At 46.1% G+C, this 14,840-nt stretch overlaps 1 protein-coding gene across 1 annotated transcript in view; it reads left to right on the top strand.

The window, feature by feature from the left end:
- Positions 1-12,852, top strand: part of LOC117088589 (putative ankyrin repeat domain-containing protein 26-like protein) — a 142,497-nt gene extending 129,645 nt beyond the window's left edge. Inside the window, exon 10 of the mRNA XM_033219845.1 lies at positions 12,363-12,852. Within this exon, the coding sequence (XP_033075736.1) occupies positions 12,363-12,852 (490 nt within the window). The remainder of the gene's footprint in view (positions 1-12,362) is intronic.
- The last annotated feature ends 1,988 nt before the right edge of the window (positions 12,853-14,840 follow it).

Genomic DNA, 14,840 nt, shown 5'->3' with positions numbered 1-14,840 from the left:
TCTTTAAAAAGCAGATGGGAGCAAGATGGCCGAATAGGAACAGCTCCAGTCTCCAACTCCCAGCGCGAGCGACACAGAAGACCAGTGATTTCTGCATTTTCAACTGAGGTACTGGGGTCATCTCTCTAGGGAGTGCCGGACAATCGGTGCTGGTCAGCTGCTGCAGCCTGACCAGCGTGAGCTGAAGCAGGGCGAGGCATCACCTCACCTGGAAGCGCAAGGGGGAAGGGAATCCCTTTTCCCAGCCAGGGGAACTGAGACACACAACACCTGGAAAATCGGGTAACTCCCACCCCAATACTGCGCTTTAAGGAAACAGGCACACCAGGAGAATATATCCCACACCTGGCCGGGAGGGTCCCATGCCCACGGAGCCTCCCTCACTGCTAACACAGCCGTCTGCGGCGATCTATCCGCAAGGCAGCAGCGAGGCTGGGGGAGGGGCGCCCGCCATTGCTGAGGCTTAAGTAGGTAAACAAAGCCACTGGGAAGCTCGAACTGGGTGGAGCTCACAGCAGCTCAAGGAAGCCTGCCTGTCTCTGTAGACTCTACCTCTGCGGACAGCGCACAGCTGCAGTCCATTAGGGGAAAGAGCGGGGGCCGGCGCAGACGCGACCGACTCTGTCTGACAGCTTTGGGGAGAGCCGTGGATCTCCTAACGCGGAGGTTGAGATCTGGAAACGGACAGACTGCCTGCTCAGGTGGGTCCCTGACCCCTGAGTAGCCTAGCTGGGAGACATCCCCCACTAGGGGCAGTCTGACACCCCACACCTCACAGGGTGGCGTCACCCCTGAGAGGAAACTTCCAAAGAAAGAATCAGACAGGTACACTCGCTGTTCAGCAATATTCTATCTTCGGCAACCTCTGCTGCTGATACCCAGGCAAACAGGGTCTGGAGTGGACCTCAAGCAATCTCCAACAGACCAACAGACAGTCCTTCTGACTGTCAGACGGAAAATTATCAAACAGGAAGGACACCTATACCAAAACCCCATCAGTACGTCACCATCATCAAAGTCCAGAGACAGATAAAACCACAAAGATGGGGAAGAAGCAGGGCAGAAAAGCTGGAAATTCAAAAAATAAGAGCGCATCTCCCCCTGCAAAGGAGCGCAGCCCATCGCCAGCAATGGATCAAAGCTGGTCAGAGAATGACTTTGAAGAGATGAGAGAAGAAGGCTTCAGTCCATCAAACCTCTCAGAGCTAAAGGAGGAATTACATACCCAGCGCAAAGAAACTAAAAATCTTGAAAAAAAAGTGGAAGAATTGACAGCTAGACTAATTAATGCAGAGAAGATCATAAACGAAATGACAGAGATGAAAACCATGACACGAGAAATACGTGACAAATGCACAAGCTTCAGTAACCGACTCGATCAACTGGAAGAAAGAGTATCAGCCATTGAGGATCAAATGAATGAAATGAAGCGAGAAGAGAAACCAAAAGAAAAAAGAAGAAAAAGAAATGAACAAAGCCTGCAAGAAGTATGGGATTATGTAAAAAGACCCAATCTACGTCTGATTGGGGTGCCTGAAAGTGAGGGGGAAAATGGAACCAAGTTGGAAAACACTCTTCAGGATATCATCCAGGAGAACTTCCCCAACCTAGTAGGGCAGGCCAACATTCAAATTCAGGAAATACAGAGAACGCCACAAAGATACTCCTCCAGAAGAGCAACTCCAAGACACATAATTGCCAGATTCACCAAAGTTGAAATGAAGGAAAAAATCTTAAGGGCAGCCAGAGAGAAAGGTCGGGTTACCCACAAAGGGAAGCCCATCAGACTAACAGCAGACCTCTCGGCAGAAACTCTACAAGCCAGAAGAGAGTGGGGGCCAATATTCAACGTTCTTAAAGAAAATAATTTTCAACCCAGAATTTCATATCCAGCCAAACTAAGCTTCATCAGTGAAGGAGAAATAAAATCCTTTACAGATAAGCAAATGCTTAGAGATTTTGTCACCACCAGGCCTGCCTTACAAGAGACCCTGAAGGAAGCCCTAAACATGGAAAGGAACAACCGGTACCAGCCATTGCAAAAACATGCCAAAATGTAAAGACCATCGAGGCTAGGAAGAAACTGCATCAACTAATGCGCAAAATAACCAGTTAATATCATAATGGCAGGATCAAGTTCACACATAACAATATTAACCTTAAATGTCAATGGACTAAATGCTCCAATTAAAAGACACAGACTGGCAAACTGGATCAAGAGTCAAGACCCATCAGTCTGCTGTATTCAGGAGACCCATCTCACATGCAGAGACATACATAGGCTCAAAATAAAGGGATGGAGGAAGATCTACCAAGCAAATGGAGAACAAAAAAAAGCAGGGGTTGCAATCCTAGTCTCTGATAAAACAGACTTTAAACCATCAAAGATCAAAAGAGACAAAGAAGGACATTACATAATGGTAAAGGGATCAATTCAACAGGAAGAGCTAACTCTCCTAAATATATATGCACCCAATACAGGAGCACCCAGATTCATAAAGCAAGTCCTTAGAGACCTACAAAGAGACTTAGACTCCCATACAATAATAATGGGAGACTTCAACACTCCACTGTCAACATTAGACAGATCAACGAGACAGAAAGTTAACAAGGATATCCAGGAATTGAACTCATCTCTGCACCAAGCGGACCTAATAGACATCTATAGAACTCTCCACCCCAAATCAACAGAATATACATTCTTCTCAGCACCACATCGCACTTATTCCAAAATTGACCACAGAATTGGAAGTAAAGCACTCCTCAGCAAATGTAAAAGAACAGAAATTATAACAAACTGTCTCTCAGACCACAGTGCAATCAAACTAGAACTCAGGACTAAGAAACTCAATCCAAACCGCTCAACTACTAGAAACTGAACAACCTGCTCCTGAATGACTACTGGGTACATAACAAAATGAAAGCAGAAATAAAGATGTTCTTTGAAACCAATGAGAACAAAGATACAACATACCAGAATCTCTGGGACACATTTAAAGCAGTGTGTAGAGGGAAATTTATAGCACTAAATGCCCACAAGAGAAAGCAGGAGAGATCTAAAATTGACACTCTAACATCACAATTAAAAGAACTAGAGAGGCAAGAGCAAACACATTCAAAAGCTAGCAGAAGGCAAGAAATAACTAAGATGAGAGCAGAACTGAAGGAGATAGAGACACAAAAAACCCTCCAAAAAATCAATGAATCCAGGAGTTGGTTTTTTGAAAAGATCAACAAAATTGACAGACCGCTAGCTAGACTAATAAAGAAGAAAAGAGAGAGGAATCAAATAGCTGCAATAAAAAATGATAAGGGGATATCACCACCGACCCCACAGAAATACAAACAACCATCAGAGAATACTATAAATGCCTCTACGCAAATCAACTAGAAAATCTAGAAGAAATGGATAATTTCCTGGACACTTACACTCTCCCAAGACTAAACCAGGAAGAAGTTGAATCCCTGAATAGACCAATAGCAGGCTCTGAAATTGAGGCAACAATTAATAGCCTACCCACCAAAAAAGTCCAGGACCAGATGGATTCACAGCTGAATTCTACCAGAGGTACAAGGAGGAGCTGGTACCATTCCTTCTGAAACTATTCCAATCAATAGAAAAAGAGGGAATCCTCCCTAACTCTTTTTATGAGGCCAACATCATCCTGATACCAAAGCCTGGCAGAGACACAACAAAAAAAGAGAATTTTAGACCAATATCCCCGATGAACATCGATGCAAAAATCCTCAATAAAATACTGGCAAACCGGATTCAGCAGCACATCAAAAAGCTTATCCACCATGATCAAGTGGGCTTCATCCCTGGGATGCAAGGCTGGTTCAACATTCGCAAATCAATAAACGTAATCCAGCATATAAACAGAACCAAAGACAAGAACCACATAATTATCTCAATAGATGCAGAAAAGTCTTTTGACAAAATTCAACAGCCCTTTATGCTAAAAACGCTCAATAAATTGGTATTGATGGAACATACCTCAAAATAATAAGAGCTATTTATGACAAACCCACAGCTAATATCATACTGAATGGGCAAAAACTGGAAAAATTCCCTTGAAAACTGGCACAAGACAGGGATGCCCTCTCTCACCACTCCTATTCAACATAGTGTTGGAAGTTCTGGCTAGGGCAATCAGGCAAGAGAAAGAAATCAAGGGTATCCAGTTAGGAAAAGAGGAAGTCAAATTGTCCCTGTTTGCAGATGACATGATTGTATATTTAGAAAACCCCATTGTCTCAGCCCGGAATCTCCTTAAGCTGATAAGCAACTTCAGCAAAGTCTCAGGATACAAAATTAATGTGCAAAAATCACAAGCATTCTTATACACCAGTAACAGACAAGCAGAGAGCCAAATCAGGAATGAACTTCCATTCACAATTGCTTCCAAGAGAATAAAATACCTAGGAATCCAACTTACAAGGGATGTCAAGGACCTCTTCAAGGAGAACTACAAACCACTGCTCAGTGAAATCAAAGAGGACACAAACAAATGGAAGAGCATACCATGCTCATGGATAGGAAGAATCAATATCGTGAAAATGGCTATACTGCCCAAGGTTATTTATAGATTCAATGCCATCCCCATCAAGCTACCAATGACTTTCTTCACAGAATTGGAAAAAACGGCTTTAAAGTTCATATGGAACCAAAAAAGAGCCTGCATTGCCAAGACAATCCTAAGTCAAAAGGACAAAGCTGGAGGCGTCATGCTACCTGACTTCAAACTATACTACAAGGCTACAGTAACCAAAACAGCATGGTACTGGTACCACAACAGAGATATAGACCAATGGAACAGAACAGAGTCCTCAGAAATAATACCACACATGTACAGCCATCTGATCTTTGACAAACCTGAGAGAAACAAGAAATGGGGAAAGGATTCCCTATTTAATAAATGGTGCTGGGAAAATTGGCTAGCCAGAAGTAGAAAGCTGAAACTGGATCCTTTCCTTACCCCTTATACGAAAATTAATTCCAGATGGATTAGAGACTTAAATGTTAGACCTAATAGCATAAAAACCCTAGAAGAAAATCTAGGTAGTACCATTCAGGACATAGGCATGGGCAAGGACTTCATGTCTAAAACACCAAAAGCAACGGCAGCAAAAGCCAAAATTGACACATGGGATCTAATTAAACTAAAGAGCTTTTGCACAGCTAAAGAAACTACCATCAGAGTGAACAGGCAACCTACAGAATGGGAAAAAATTTTTGCAACCTACTCATCTGACAAAGGGCTAATATCCAGAATCTACAAAGAACTCAAACAAATATACAAGAAAAAAACAAACAACCCCATCAAAAAGTGGGGAAAGGATATGAACAGACATTTCTCAAAAGAAGACATCCATACAGCCAACAGACACATGAAAAAATGCTCATCATCACTCGCCATCAGAGAAATGCAAATCAAAACCACAATGAGATACCATCTCACACCAGTTAGAATGGCAATCATTAAGAAGTCAGGAAACAACAGGTGTTGGAGAGGATGTGGAGAAATAGGAACACTTTTACACTGTCGGTGGGATTGTAAACTAGTTCAACCATTATGGAAAACAGTATGGCGATTCCTCAAGGATCTAGAACTAGATGTACCATATGACCCAGCCATCCCACTACTGGGTATATACCCAAAGGATTATAAATTACTCTACTACAAAGACACATGCACACGTATGTTTATTGCGGCACTATTCACAATAGCAAAGACTTGGAATCAACCCAAATGTCCATCTGTGACAGACTGGATTAAGAAAATGTGGCACATATACACCATGGAATACTATGCAGCCATAAAAAAGGATGAGTTTGCGTCCTTTGTAGGGACATGGATGCAGCTGGAAACCATCATTCTTAGCAAACTATCACAAGAAGAGAAACCAAACACCGCATGTTCTCACTCATAGGTGGGAACTGAACAATGAGATCACTTGGACTCGGGAAGGGGAACATCACACACTGGGGCCTATCATGGGGTGGGGGGAGGAGGGAGGGATTGCATTGGGGAGTTATACATGATATAAACGTCATGCACATGTACCCTAGAACTTAAAGTATAATTAAAAAAAAAAAAAAAGGAGATGGAAAAGGGAAGTGCTCATAGCAACTTGTAACTTAGCGGTAACAGAATTGTCCCAGAATAGTGAGTCATTTGCCTTTAGCCCAGTCAGTGGCTATTGCCCTGACCTGTTCCCTGCCCCACCCTAGCCCCATCCCCACACCCACATCTTTTCTGCCCTCAGGCAGAGTGGCAGTGGAAAGGCCCATGAGGAGGGGTATAGAGGAGTGCAATCCCAGAACAAGTCTCATCTCATCCTCAAATATCATGCCACTGTGTCCACCTTGCCCAAGACATCAATTCAATGCTATGCATGCATGATTTCCTCAGACAAGGGGCCTAGTTCGGTTCTTAAGATGAAACTCCTTGCCTTTCTCCCCAAATCCACTGGCCAGGTTGATGCATTCAAATACTCTTGACTCAACTGTTTATTCCAATGCAGCAAGCTTTTGGGAAGTTGAGGCTTTTGACATGGCCTTGAGCTTCTCTTCATTAAAGGGCTTCTTCAACACATCCACTGTTACATTGTGACTTCCAAACCGAAGGAGCATGTCTGAGACACTTGTCTATCTGAGGCAAAAATAATTCTCTGTTTTTTTAACCAAGGAAACCCCACTAAACCATTTGTCAGTTATTGGCTTGGAGGCTGATGTCTCATTTTATGTCATCCTTGGGGATAACTGAGTGAAGGGGGATGCTACACAGATTATGTTGGTGTCTTTGAGCTCATATTTCAAAAGAAGGATTGGAGTAATGAGGATCAAGGCCTAGCAATGGGTGGCTTTAACCTACCAACCCTGGGTTATGAGCAAACCCCCTCCCATTGTGCAGGTTTTGTGTGTGTGTGTGTGTGTGTGTGTGTGTGTGTATGTGTCAGAGTCTCTCTCTGTCACCCAGGCTGGAGTACAGTGCGATCTTGGCTCACTGCAACCTCTGCCTCCCGGGTTCAAGTGAATCTCCTGTCTCAGCCTCCTGAGTAGCTTGGATTATAGATGTGCACTAGCACACCCGGCTAATTTTTGTATTTTTATTAGGGACAGGGTTTTGCCATGTTAGCCAGGCTCGTCTCAAACTCCTGACCTCAGGTGATCCCGCCTTAGCCTCCCAAAGTGCTGGGATTACAGGCATGAGCCACCCCACCTGGCCCCATTGTGCAAGTTTTTCTCATTCATCTTTAAGGTCCATTCTCCTGGCTGTTTCCCAGGGGAAATCTTCAGTCTAATTCCACATATCCGTGGCCATGGCCTGTTGGAAGTTGAAACCACCTTTGTAGAATTATAAGTCTTGAGATCAATCTAACATAACTGACTCCGTCTTGCTTATAACCTCATAGGTTAAATCATTTTTTGCTTATTCTATAATGGAGGCCAAGATAACCATGAGAAGAATTTAGTTGATAGTTAAGCCTGTTGGAAGTTGAAACCACCTTTGTAGAATTTTAAGTCTTGAGATCAATCTAACATAACTGACTCCGTCTTGCTTATAACCTCATAGGTTAAATCATTTTTTGCTTATTCTATAATGGAGGCCAAGATAACCATGAGAAGAATTTAGTTGATAGTTAAACTCTGAAGCAAAGAAAGCTGACCTCCTCCTCATTCAGAGATCAAAGATGCATCTATAAGACAAGATGAAAATTACGGTAGGGTGTGAAGTTTGTTAAGAACAGGGATGGTTAAACCGTGCCTGCCATTGCTTAGCTTGTTTTCTTTAAGTTGTTTACTGCCCCAGAGTCATGTAACTGAGGGTCACCAGATTTGTAATTTCCCCAACCACTCCTATAGATAACATCACAATTGTGAGACCTAAAGGATGGGTCTTTGAGATACTTTTCTGATTTAATGTTTCAGCAGACCAAGAGATGCCAGCTGGTCCTAAGACCCGCTCCCAGGAACTGACTTTGCAGAAACAGTTTGAGACACCCCCATGATTTCATCCCCAGCTGGAAAAGTACAGGTGCTCCTGTGACTTGTGTTGTTTCTGGGTGCAGCCTCAAACCTTGGCTCAATAAACCTCTGCTCATGAGACCCCCGCCTCAGTCATTTTTGTTGGGAACATGGCCTACTCTACCCTCATTTTTCTCTATAAGACTTATCACCTCCTGACATGCTCCATTCTACATTTCATTGTAGTATGGAGTTTCATCCTTTTATTCCCTAAAATGTCAGCCACATGAAGACAGGGACTTCCTTTCTCTTCATTGCTCTGTCTGCAATGCAAAGGCACTTCTGGTGATGCTGTGTCTGTCGTTGATCTCATGTAACTCCCCCACCCCTTCCAGTTACTCACAGTGTCATTTGCTGCTTCCCTTCCACTGTGACACTGGCAAGTTTGTGCACATTGCCTAATGAGGAGACATAATTGGTGACTACATGTATGAATGATAGGAACCCTGGCTGAATTTTTGGGGAGAGAAGCCCCTGCAGCTTTTTTTAGCTTTCCACTAAAAAGTGTTTTTGATAAATTTGAGATGGAATGAGGAGCAGCAAGGTAGAGCTCTCCAGTGTTGTCCGAGGGGATCTATTCCTCATCAAAAATCCCTCCCTACATTACTCATGTAGTAAAAGAAAGAAATTTCTGTGGAACTTGTCAATGTTTTTTTAGAAAATATCCATGATTATATAAAAATATGAATATATGAATATTACATTATATAAATTTCTATCTAAGCATACCAGTTCACTCTATCCCCCCTCAAAAAAGCTATTTTTTTTTTTTGAGACTGATTGGAGTCTTGCTGTGTTGCCCAGGCTGGAGTGCAGTGGCAAGATCTTGGCTCACTGCAATCTCTGCCTCCTGGGAGAATCAATCGATTCTCCTGCCTCAGCCTCCCGAGTAGCTGGGGTTACAGGCATGCGCCACCACATCTGGCTAACTTTTGTGTATTTAGTACAGACGGAGTTTCACCATGTAGACCAGGCTGGTCTCGACCTCCTGACCTGAAGTGATCCACCTGCCTCAGCGTCAGAAAATGCTGGAATTATAGGCGTGAGCCACCACGCAGTCTTCTTTTGTTTTCTAATGTATACATACTCAAGCAAAAAATGGTGGGTTTAATTTATGACTTATAACTATTGGGAATATAACTCTAGAAAAAATATTGCTACAGAGTACTGAAAGTCTTTACTGTAAAGTGCATGTATTTTCAAAGTATAATTAGTATGTAGAGAATAAAATATCAGTTTATTCACTTACAATAACATATAAATGATATTTACAGTGAATTGTTTTGAGAAATGTAGTTTGATAGTGTTTCAATTAGAATAAAAATGAAGCGCTCAAGCACAGGAGTTCTTCCACTGCAAAAGGAAATCTGAACTTTCTGTGAAGAGAAAGTAATGTAACCAAGCCCAACCTCATTCTGCTCCCACACACCAGCCAATACGTCAGGAGACAAGGAGTTAAGGCAAGGAAGGTGACTTTAGTTTGAAGAGCCAGAAAACGAAGAAGATGGTGGACTAATGTTCTAAAGAAGCAGCTTAAGTCAGTACAAATGTCAGGCTCTTTTTATGTAAAGGGCTGGCAAAGGGGAGAGGGTTGAGATCCAGAGGGGGCTGAGGCTGGCAGACACCTGGGAGCCAGCGAGGGTCTGAGGAGGTTGGGAACTTCCTTGTCCTTGGCCAGGTCACAATGTTCCTATAAATCTCCACCAAAGCATAGTCGTTTATATACTTCCCCTTTAACCTAAGAGTTAGTTTCAAACAGCATATGATTGTTGCTTTTCATTTTATCTCAGTGCTGTAAAATTACCCTTGCCTACATGCAGGAATAGAAGAAGGCACCTTAAATGGAAACGAAGTTAGTTATGTGAATTATTTTGCTGTTTCACTGTTACATTAAGTCCCATATTTCTTGGTGTGTTTCAGAATCTCCAATATTCTTTTTATGTGTAAGAATCAACTCTGAAAGAGCTGACTGCTGTGTCCACTGCTGTGTCCAGCATGTGACAGTGGAGGAATTCGGCCCAGCAGAAAGCTCCCCTAGATCCACTGGCCTCAGTGACCCTCAGATGCAGTTGGGGTCAGTGAACACAGCCTGGCAGATTGGGAGGCATTGGTGGAGAGGAGGGAACAAAGAATGCTGCTTTAAGGTCCAGGCTCACTGCCGGGGAAGAAATCAGCAGGGCTCAGCTCAGGCTATTTCTCCACTGTGGGGTAAACAGAGAGACCAAAAAAACAGAGTAGTGCTTTGCCATGCCTTTATTAATGACTTTTCTCCTGGGCAGCCTCAGGCATACCCTTCAGCTGCACAGTGAGTTGAAAGGGCCTCAGCTGGGCTTGGTGACTCATGCCTGTAATCCCAGCACTTTGGGAAGTCGAGGTGGGCGGTTCATGAGGTCAGCAGTTCGAGACCAGCCTGGCCAACATGGAGAAACCCCGTCACTACTAAAAATACAAAAAATTAGCCAGGCATGGTGGCAGGTGCCTGTAATCCCAGTTCCTCAGGAGGCTGAGTCAGGAGAATTGCTTGAACCCGGGAGGCATAGGTTGCAGTGAGCTGTGATTGTGCCACTGCACTCCAGCACGGGTGACAGAGTGAGACTTTGTCTCAAGAAAACAAACAAAAAAGGGTCTCTTTTGGAAGTCTTTTTATTTTGAAAAATGATATATCAAAATTAAATTTGTTTTACTGTTGATTTTATTATAAAGTTGGAATCTCAGAAAATGTGCAAAAAGTTCATACATGAAAGGCGGCAACATCTGTAAATCCTGGCAGATACAGGTCACCCTGTGGAAGCACTGGGGTCCAGCACTGTGCTCTTGTCTTTTCGCCTGCATTTGTGGCCCTAAGGGGAGATTCTCAGGACTAGCATTACTACTTGCTTCTTTTCTGTATTTTATTTATTTATTTATTTATTTGAGATGGAGTCTCGCTCTGTCGCCCAGGCTGGAGTGCAGTGGCACAATCTCGGTTTACTGCAACCTCCGCCTCCTGGATTCAAGCAATTCTCTTGCCTTAGCCTCCTGGGTAGCTGAAATTACAGGCAGGTGCCACCATGCCCGGCTAATTTTTTTAAAATGTATTTTTAGTAGGGACGGGGTTCCACCATGCTTGCCAGGCTGGTCTCAAACTCCTGACCTCGTGATCTGCCTGCCTCAACCTCCCAAAGTGCTGGGATTACAGTGTGAGCCACTGCCCATGGCCCCTTTTCTGTATTTTAAATGTTAATAGATATTGTCTGGTTGCCAACTCCTAAATGTGAAACCCTTTACAATCCTAATATGGAATGTCTGAGTATTCTGTCCTTATTAATCATCATATTAAATATTTATTCATTTAAATTTTTATCAGTTTAAGCAGTTTAAATGAGACATGTTTTCCTTGGTTCACCATTGTTGAAATGCCTTCCCTTTTCAAGGTATAAGAAAAACTGATATTTCTCTATATCTGTGCCTATATATCTATGCATGTCTATAGAGATATATCTGAGCACTTCTCCAAGATTAATATAATTGTGCCACACTTGTTTTCAAAGGTTTAGGATCATAAAATAAATTTTTCAAAAGCATTTCCTTTCTAAAATATTTTATTTAACCTAGGTAACATACTAAGAAGTAAAATTTATGGCTTAATTTTCTTTTCTTGTGGAACGCCAGATACTGCTGCATTCTTTTTTTTCATATGTGTATATATGACAGGAAGGAAAGCATGAGAGTGAATATTTTTAAATACTTATAATGTGAAACGCATGGGGGCACATCCGTGGGAAAGAGATGAACTGGAAATAAATCACAGGATTAAAATGGGTCATTACTGATGGACAAGGGACTGGATATACTTGAGAAGAGGATCTTTTATTTCAGAAATGGGGCTGGGCGCAGTGGCTGACACCTGTAACCCCAGCACTTGGAACGGTCAAGGCGGGAGCATCGCTTGAGCCCAGGAGTTTGAGACCAGTCTGGGTAACATAAGGAGACCCCATCCCTACAAAAAATAAAACAAAAAATAAATAGCCGGGCGTGGTGGCGTGTGCCTGTAATCCCAGCTACTCAGGAGGCTGAGGCAGGAGAATCGCTTGAACCTGGGAGGCGGAGGTTGCAGTGAGTGAGCCGAGATCTCACCACTGCACTGCAGCCTGGGCGACAGGGTGAGACCCTGTCTCAAAACAAACAAACAAAAAACCTAAAAGACAATCCACAGAATTGGACAGAATATTTTTTTGAAAAGCTCGTTAAGTTTAAAACTCTTAAGTGTGGAAAAACAAAGTCGGGCAAGCACGGACAGGCGCCGGCAGACTGGAAGGGAACTCGAGCCTGCGTCCTGGGGGCTGTGAAGGGGTCTGGCGGAGCCTCCAGCAGCCGAGCGCGCTAAGCAGTCAGCGGCTCCCCGGCGTCTGAGAACCCGGCAGAGGCTCCGGCGCGGCGGGGACACGGCCGGAGTCCCGAAAGTGAAGAACCAGGAAGGGGTCCGGAGCCAGGACGCCAGGAGTAGCAGGGGAAGAGCGCGTGGTCCGGCCGGGCAGGGCCGATCCGGAGCGCCGAGGTTCCCAGGAGGGCGGCAGCCTCGCCACAGCCCGCAGCAGCGGGGGCCTAGGCCTGGGTGGCCGCCGGGAGCCGCAGCCCCACTCTCCAGGCAGCGTGGCCCCTCGCGACTGCAGCGCTGCCTGCAGGACCGCGCTTCCTCAGGACCGGGATGCCCTGCAGCCGATCCGCGTGGCGGGAAGTGCGTGCAGGGTGCGCACGGGAAACTCGGGGACGGAGGCCGAGAGCGTGGAGGCCTCGGAGCCCGGGCGCCCCCGCCGGTCCTCAGTGCCTCCGTTCTTTAAACCCTGCCACATCCTGAGACCCTGTCCCTGCTCCGGCTGCTTTTGCTGACAGAAGCCGTCTCCTGCCACCTCCCAGCTCCTTCCCCGGAGGCTTCCCCTGGGTCTTGGCCGACGGCTTGGGTGTCTCTCCTGATGGAGGGGCCTGGGCCTCTCGGGAGCTGGAACTGGAGACGTGCCCCAGCCTCGACGTCTCCCTTCTCTCCTCGCATCCTCCCGCCCAGCGCCTCACACATCCGTACATGCTGTGGCTGGGGGAGGCGGAGACTCCAGGACCCCCAGGCAGGGGCTCCACACAGTAGCCACAGTGGGAGCCACTCCCTGTCCCTGGGATAGGGACGCGGCTCCGCCTTGTGTAGGAACCGGTGCGAGGGGCCTCTGCCTCTCTTTCTCAAAGCGGGGGCTGCTGGTCCACCGGGGTCTCCCTCTCCACCTTCTCTCTCTTCCAGGGCGACGACAGGAGCATGGGGCTCCTGCTGCGGGGTGAAAGCTCCCTCTCCTCCCCGTGAGTTCCTCACATCCAGTGATTCTGCCTCCTGCCCACGCAGGCCTGCAGTGAACAAAGGGCGCCCCAGGAAGCACAGTTTGGGTCAAGTTTGCCTTTCTTCATTGTAGGACAGCCGCAGGAAGGCGAGGAGAACGGGGAGTTCTCCCCGGCAGCCCCTTTTCCCCACGCCCACCCCCAGTCTCCAGGAACCCATCCAGCCTAGGAGGAAGCCGTGGTCCAAGGGGAGGGCAAAGACGCCTCGGGCCTATGGGTGTGCAGCGCCCCCAGCTCCCCCAGTTCCTGGGATCTGCGTTAGGTGGCCGCCCCTCCCTGCTCCTTCTGGGAAGATGCCGTGGGCCTTCCATGGCCTCCTTTCCCCAGCCCAATGCCGAGTGGACTTGCAGGTGCACAAAGCCGGCAGGGACCACTATGTCTCCAAGACCTGGCGTGCAGAGGCAGGACTGTGAGTGTCTGCGGTTGTTTGACAAGCGAGTGTGAGTGTGAGAGTGAGAGATGGGGCAGGCAGCATGTCCTCAGATGTCTCTGGGCCTGTGTGCAGTGGGCGTATGTGGGCCTGTGCAGAGCCGTCTTCCCCTGATAATTTCCTCAAAACCCACAGTGAGAGGAGAGGGCCCTGAGGGAAGAGAAGTTCCTTCCCTTGTCTTTGAAATGAATTCCTCCTTCCCCAAGCTCTGAGTGGGGAAAGCCCAGCCATCTGCCTTTGCAGTGTGCAGAGCAGAAGGTAAGGGGCTGGTGTAGCCTAGGTGGCGGCCGTCCTTTGGTCTGCAGCTCACTAGGGGTAAGGGATGGGGGAAGGCTCCATCATTCCAGGCATATTTTCTTCCCCCATCTGTGTCTGGGGCTGCAGAATAGGGTGCCAGAAGGACCCTGTTTCATCCACGTTGTGTGTGTCTCACTGAGGGGGCTCTCTCTGCAGGTCTCCCCCTCACATAAAGCCCCTTTGAAACAAGAAAGAGGGCCCCCGGGCTACAAAATGGAAAGCACAGCCTCCAGGATGCGGAGGGGATTGATGGTGCTGTGCTCAAGTTCCTTCTCTCTGCTGGCTGTGACAACCCTGGCCTGACTTTATTCATCTCTGGTTTTTCTTGCCACCCCTCTGTCCCCCTCCCATTGTCACCCTGAGTCCAAACAGGCCCTACCATTGACCTCCTGTCCCTTTGCGCACTTGTAACTCGCAGGTGAGGGACAGGACCTGTTGAGTCATTAGTCATCCTAAGTATTTTGTCAACTGTTTGTTAATGCATTTGGAATATTTGCCCAAAATCAGAGGTTGAGGAAATGAGTAATTAACTGTGGGCAAGGAGCTCCTGCCTGACCAATCCTTTTCCTTTTTGGCCCCAGCTTGGGTGAAAGTGGGTAGAATATCTTGTATTGGGCAGTGTGGGGGCTGGGGAGGCAGAGAATCTCCTGGGGAATTGATCTTGGGAGTCTTGGGGGTGATGCTGGTGCATTCTGTTTCCTCTTGCTCTCAAAGTACAATGCG

This window comes from Trachypithecus francoisi, unplaced genomic scaffold, assembly GCF_009764315.1.
Source record: "Trachypithecus francoisi isolate TF-2019V2 unplaced genomic scaffold, Tfra_2.0 Lachesis_group10, whole genome shotgun sequence".
Lineage (NCBI taxonomy): Eukaryota > Metazoa > Chordata > Mammalia > Primates > Cercopithecidae > Trachypithecus > Trachypithecus francoisi.
Note: the sequence above shows the minus strand (reverse complement) of the source record. Positions and strands in the feature narration are given on the sequence as shown.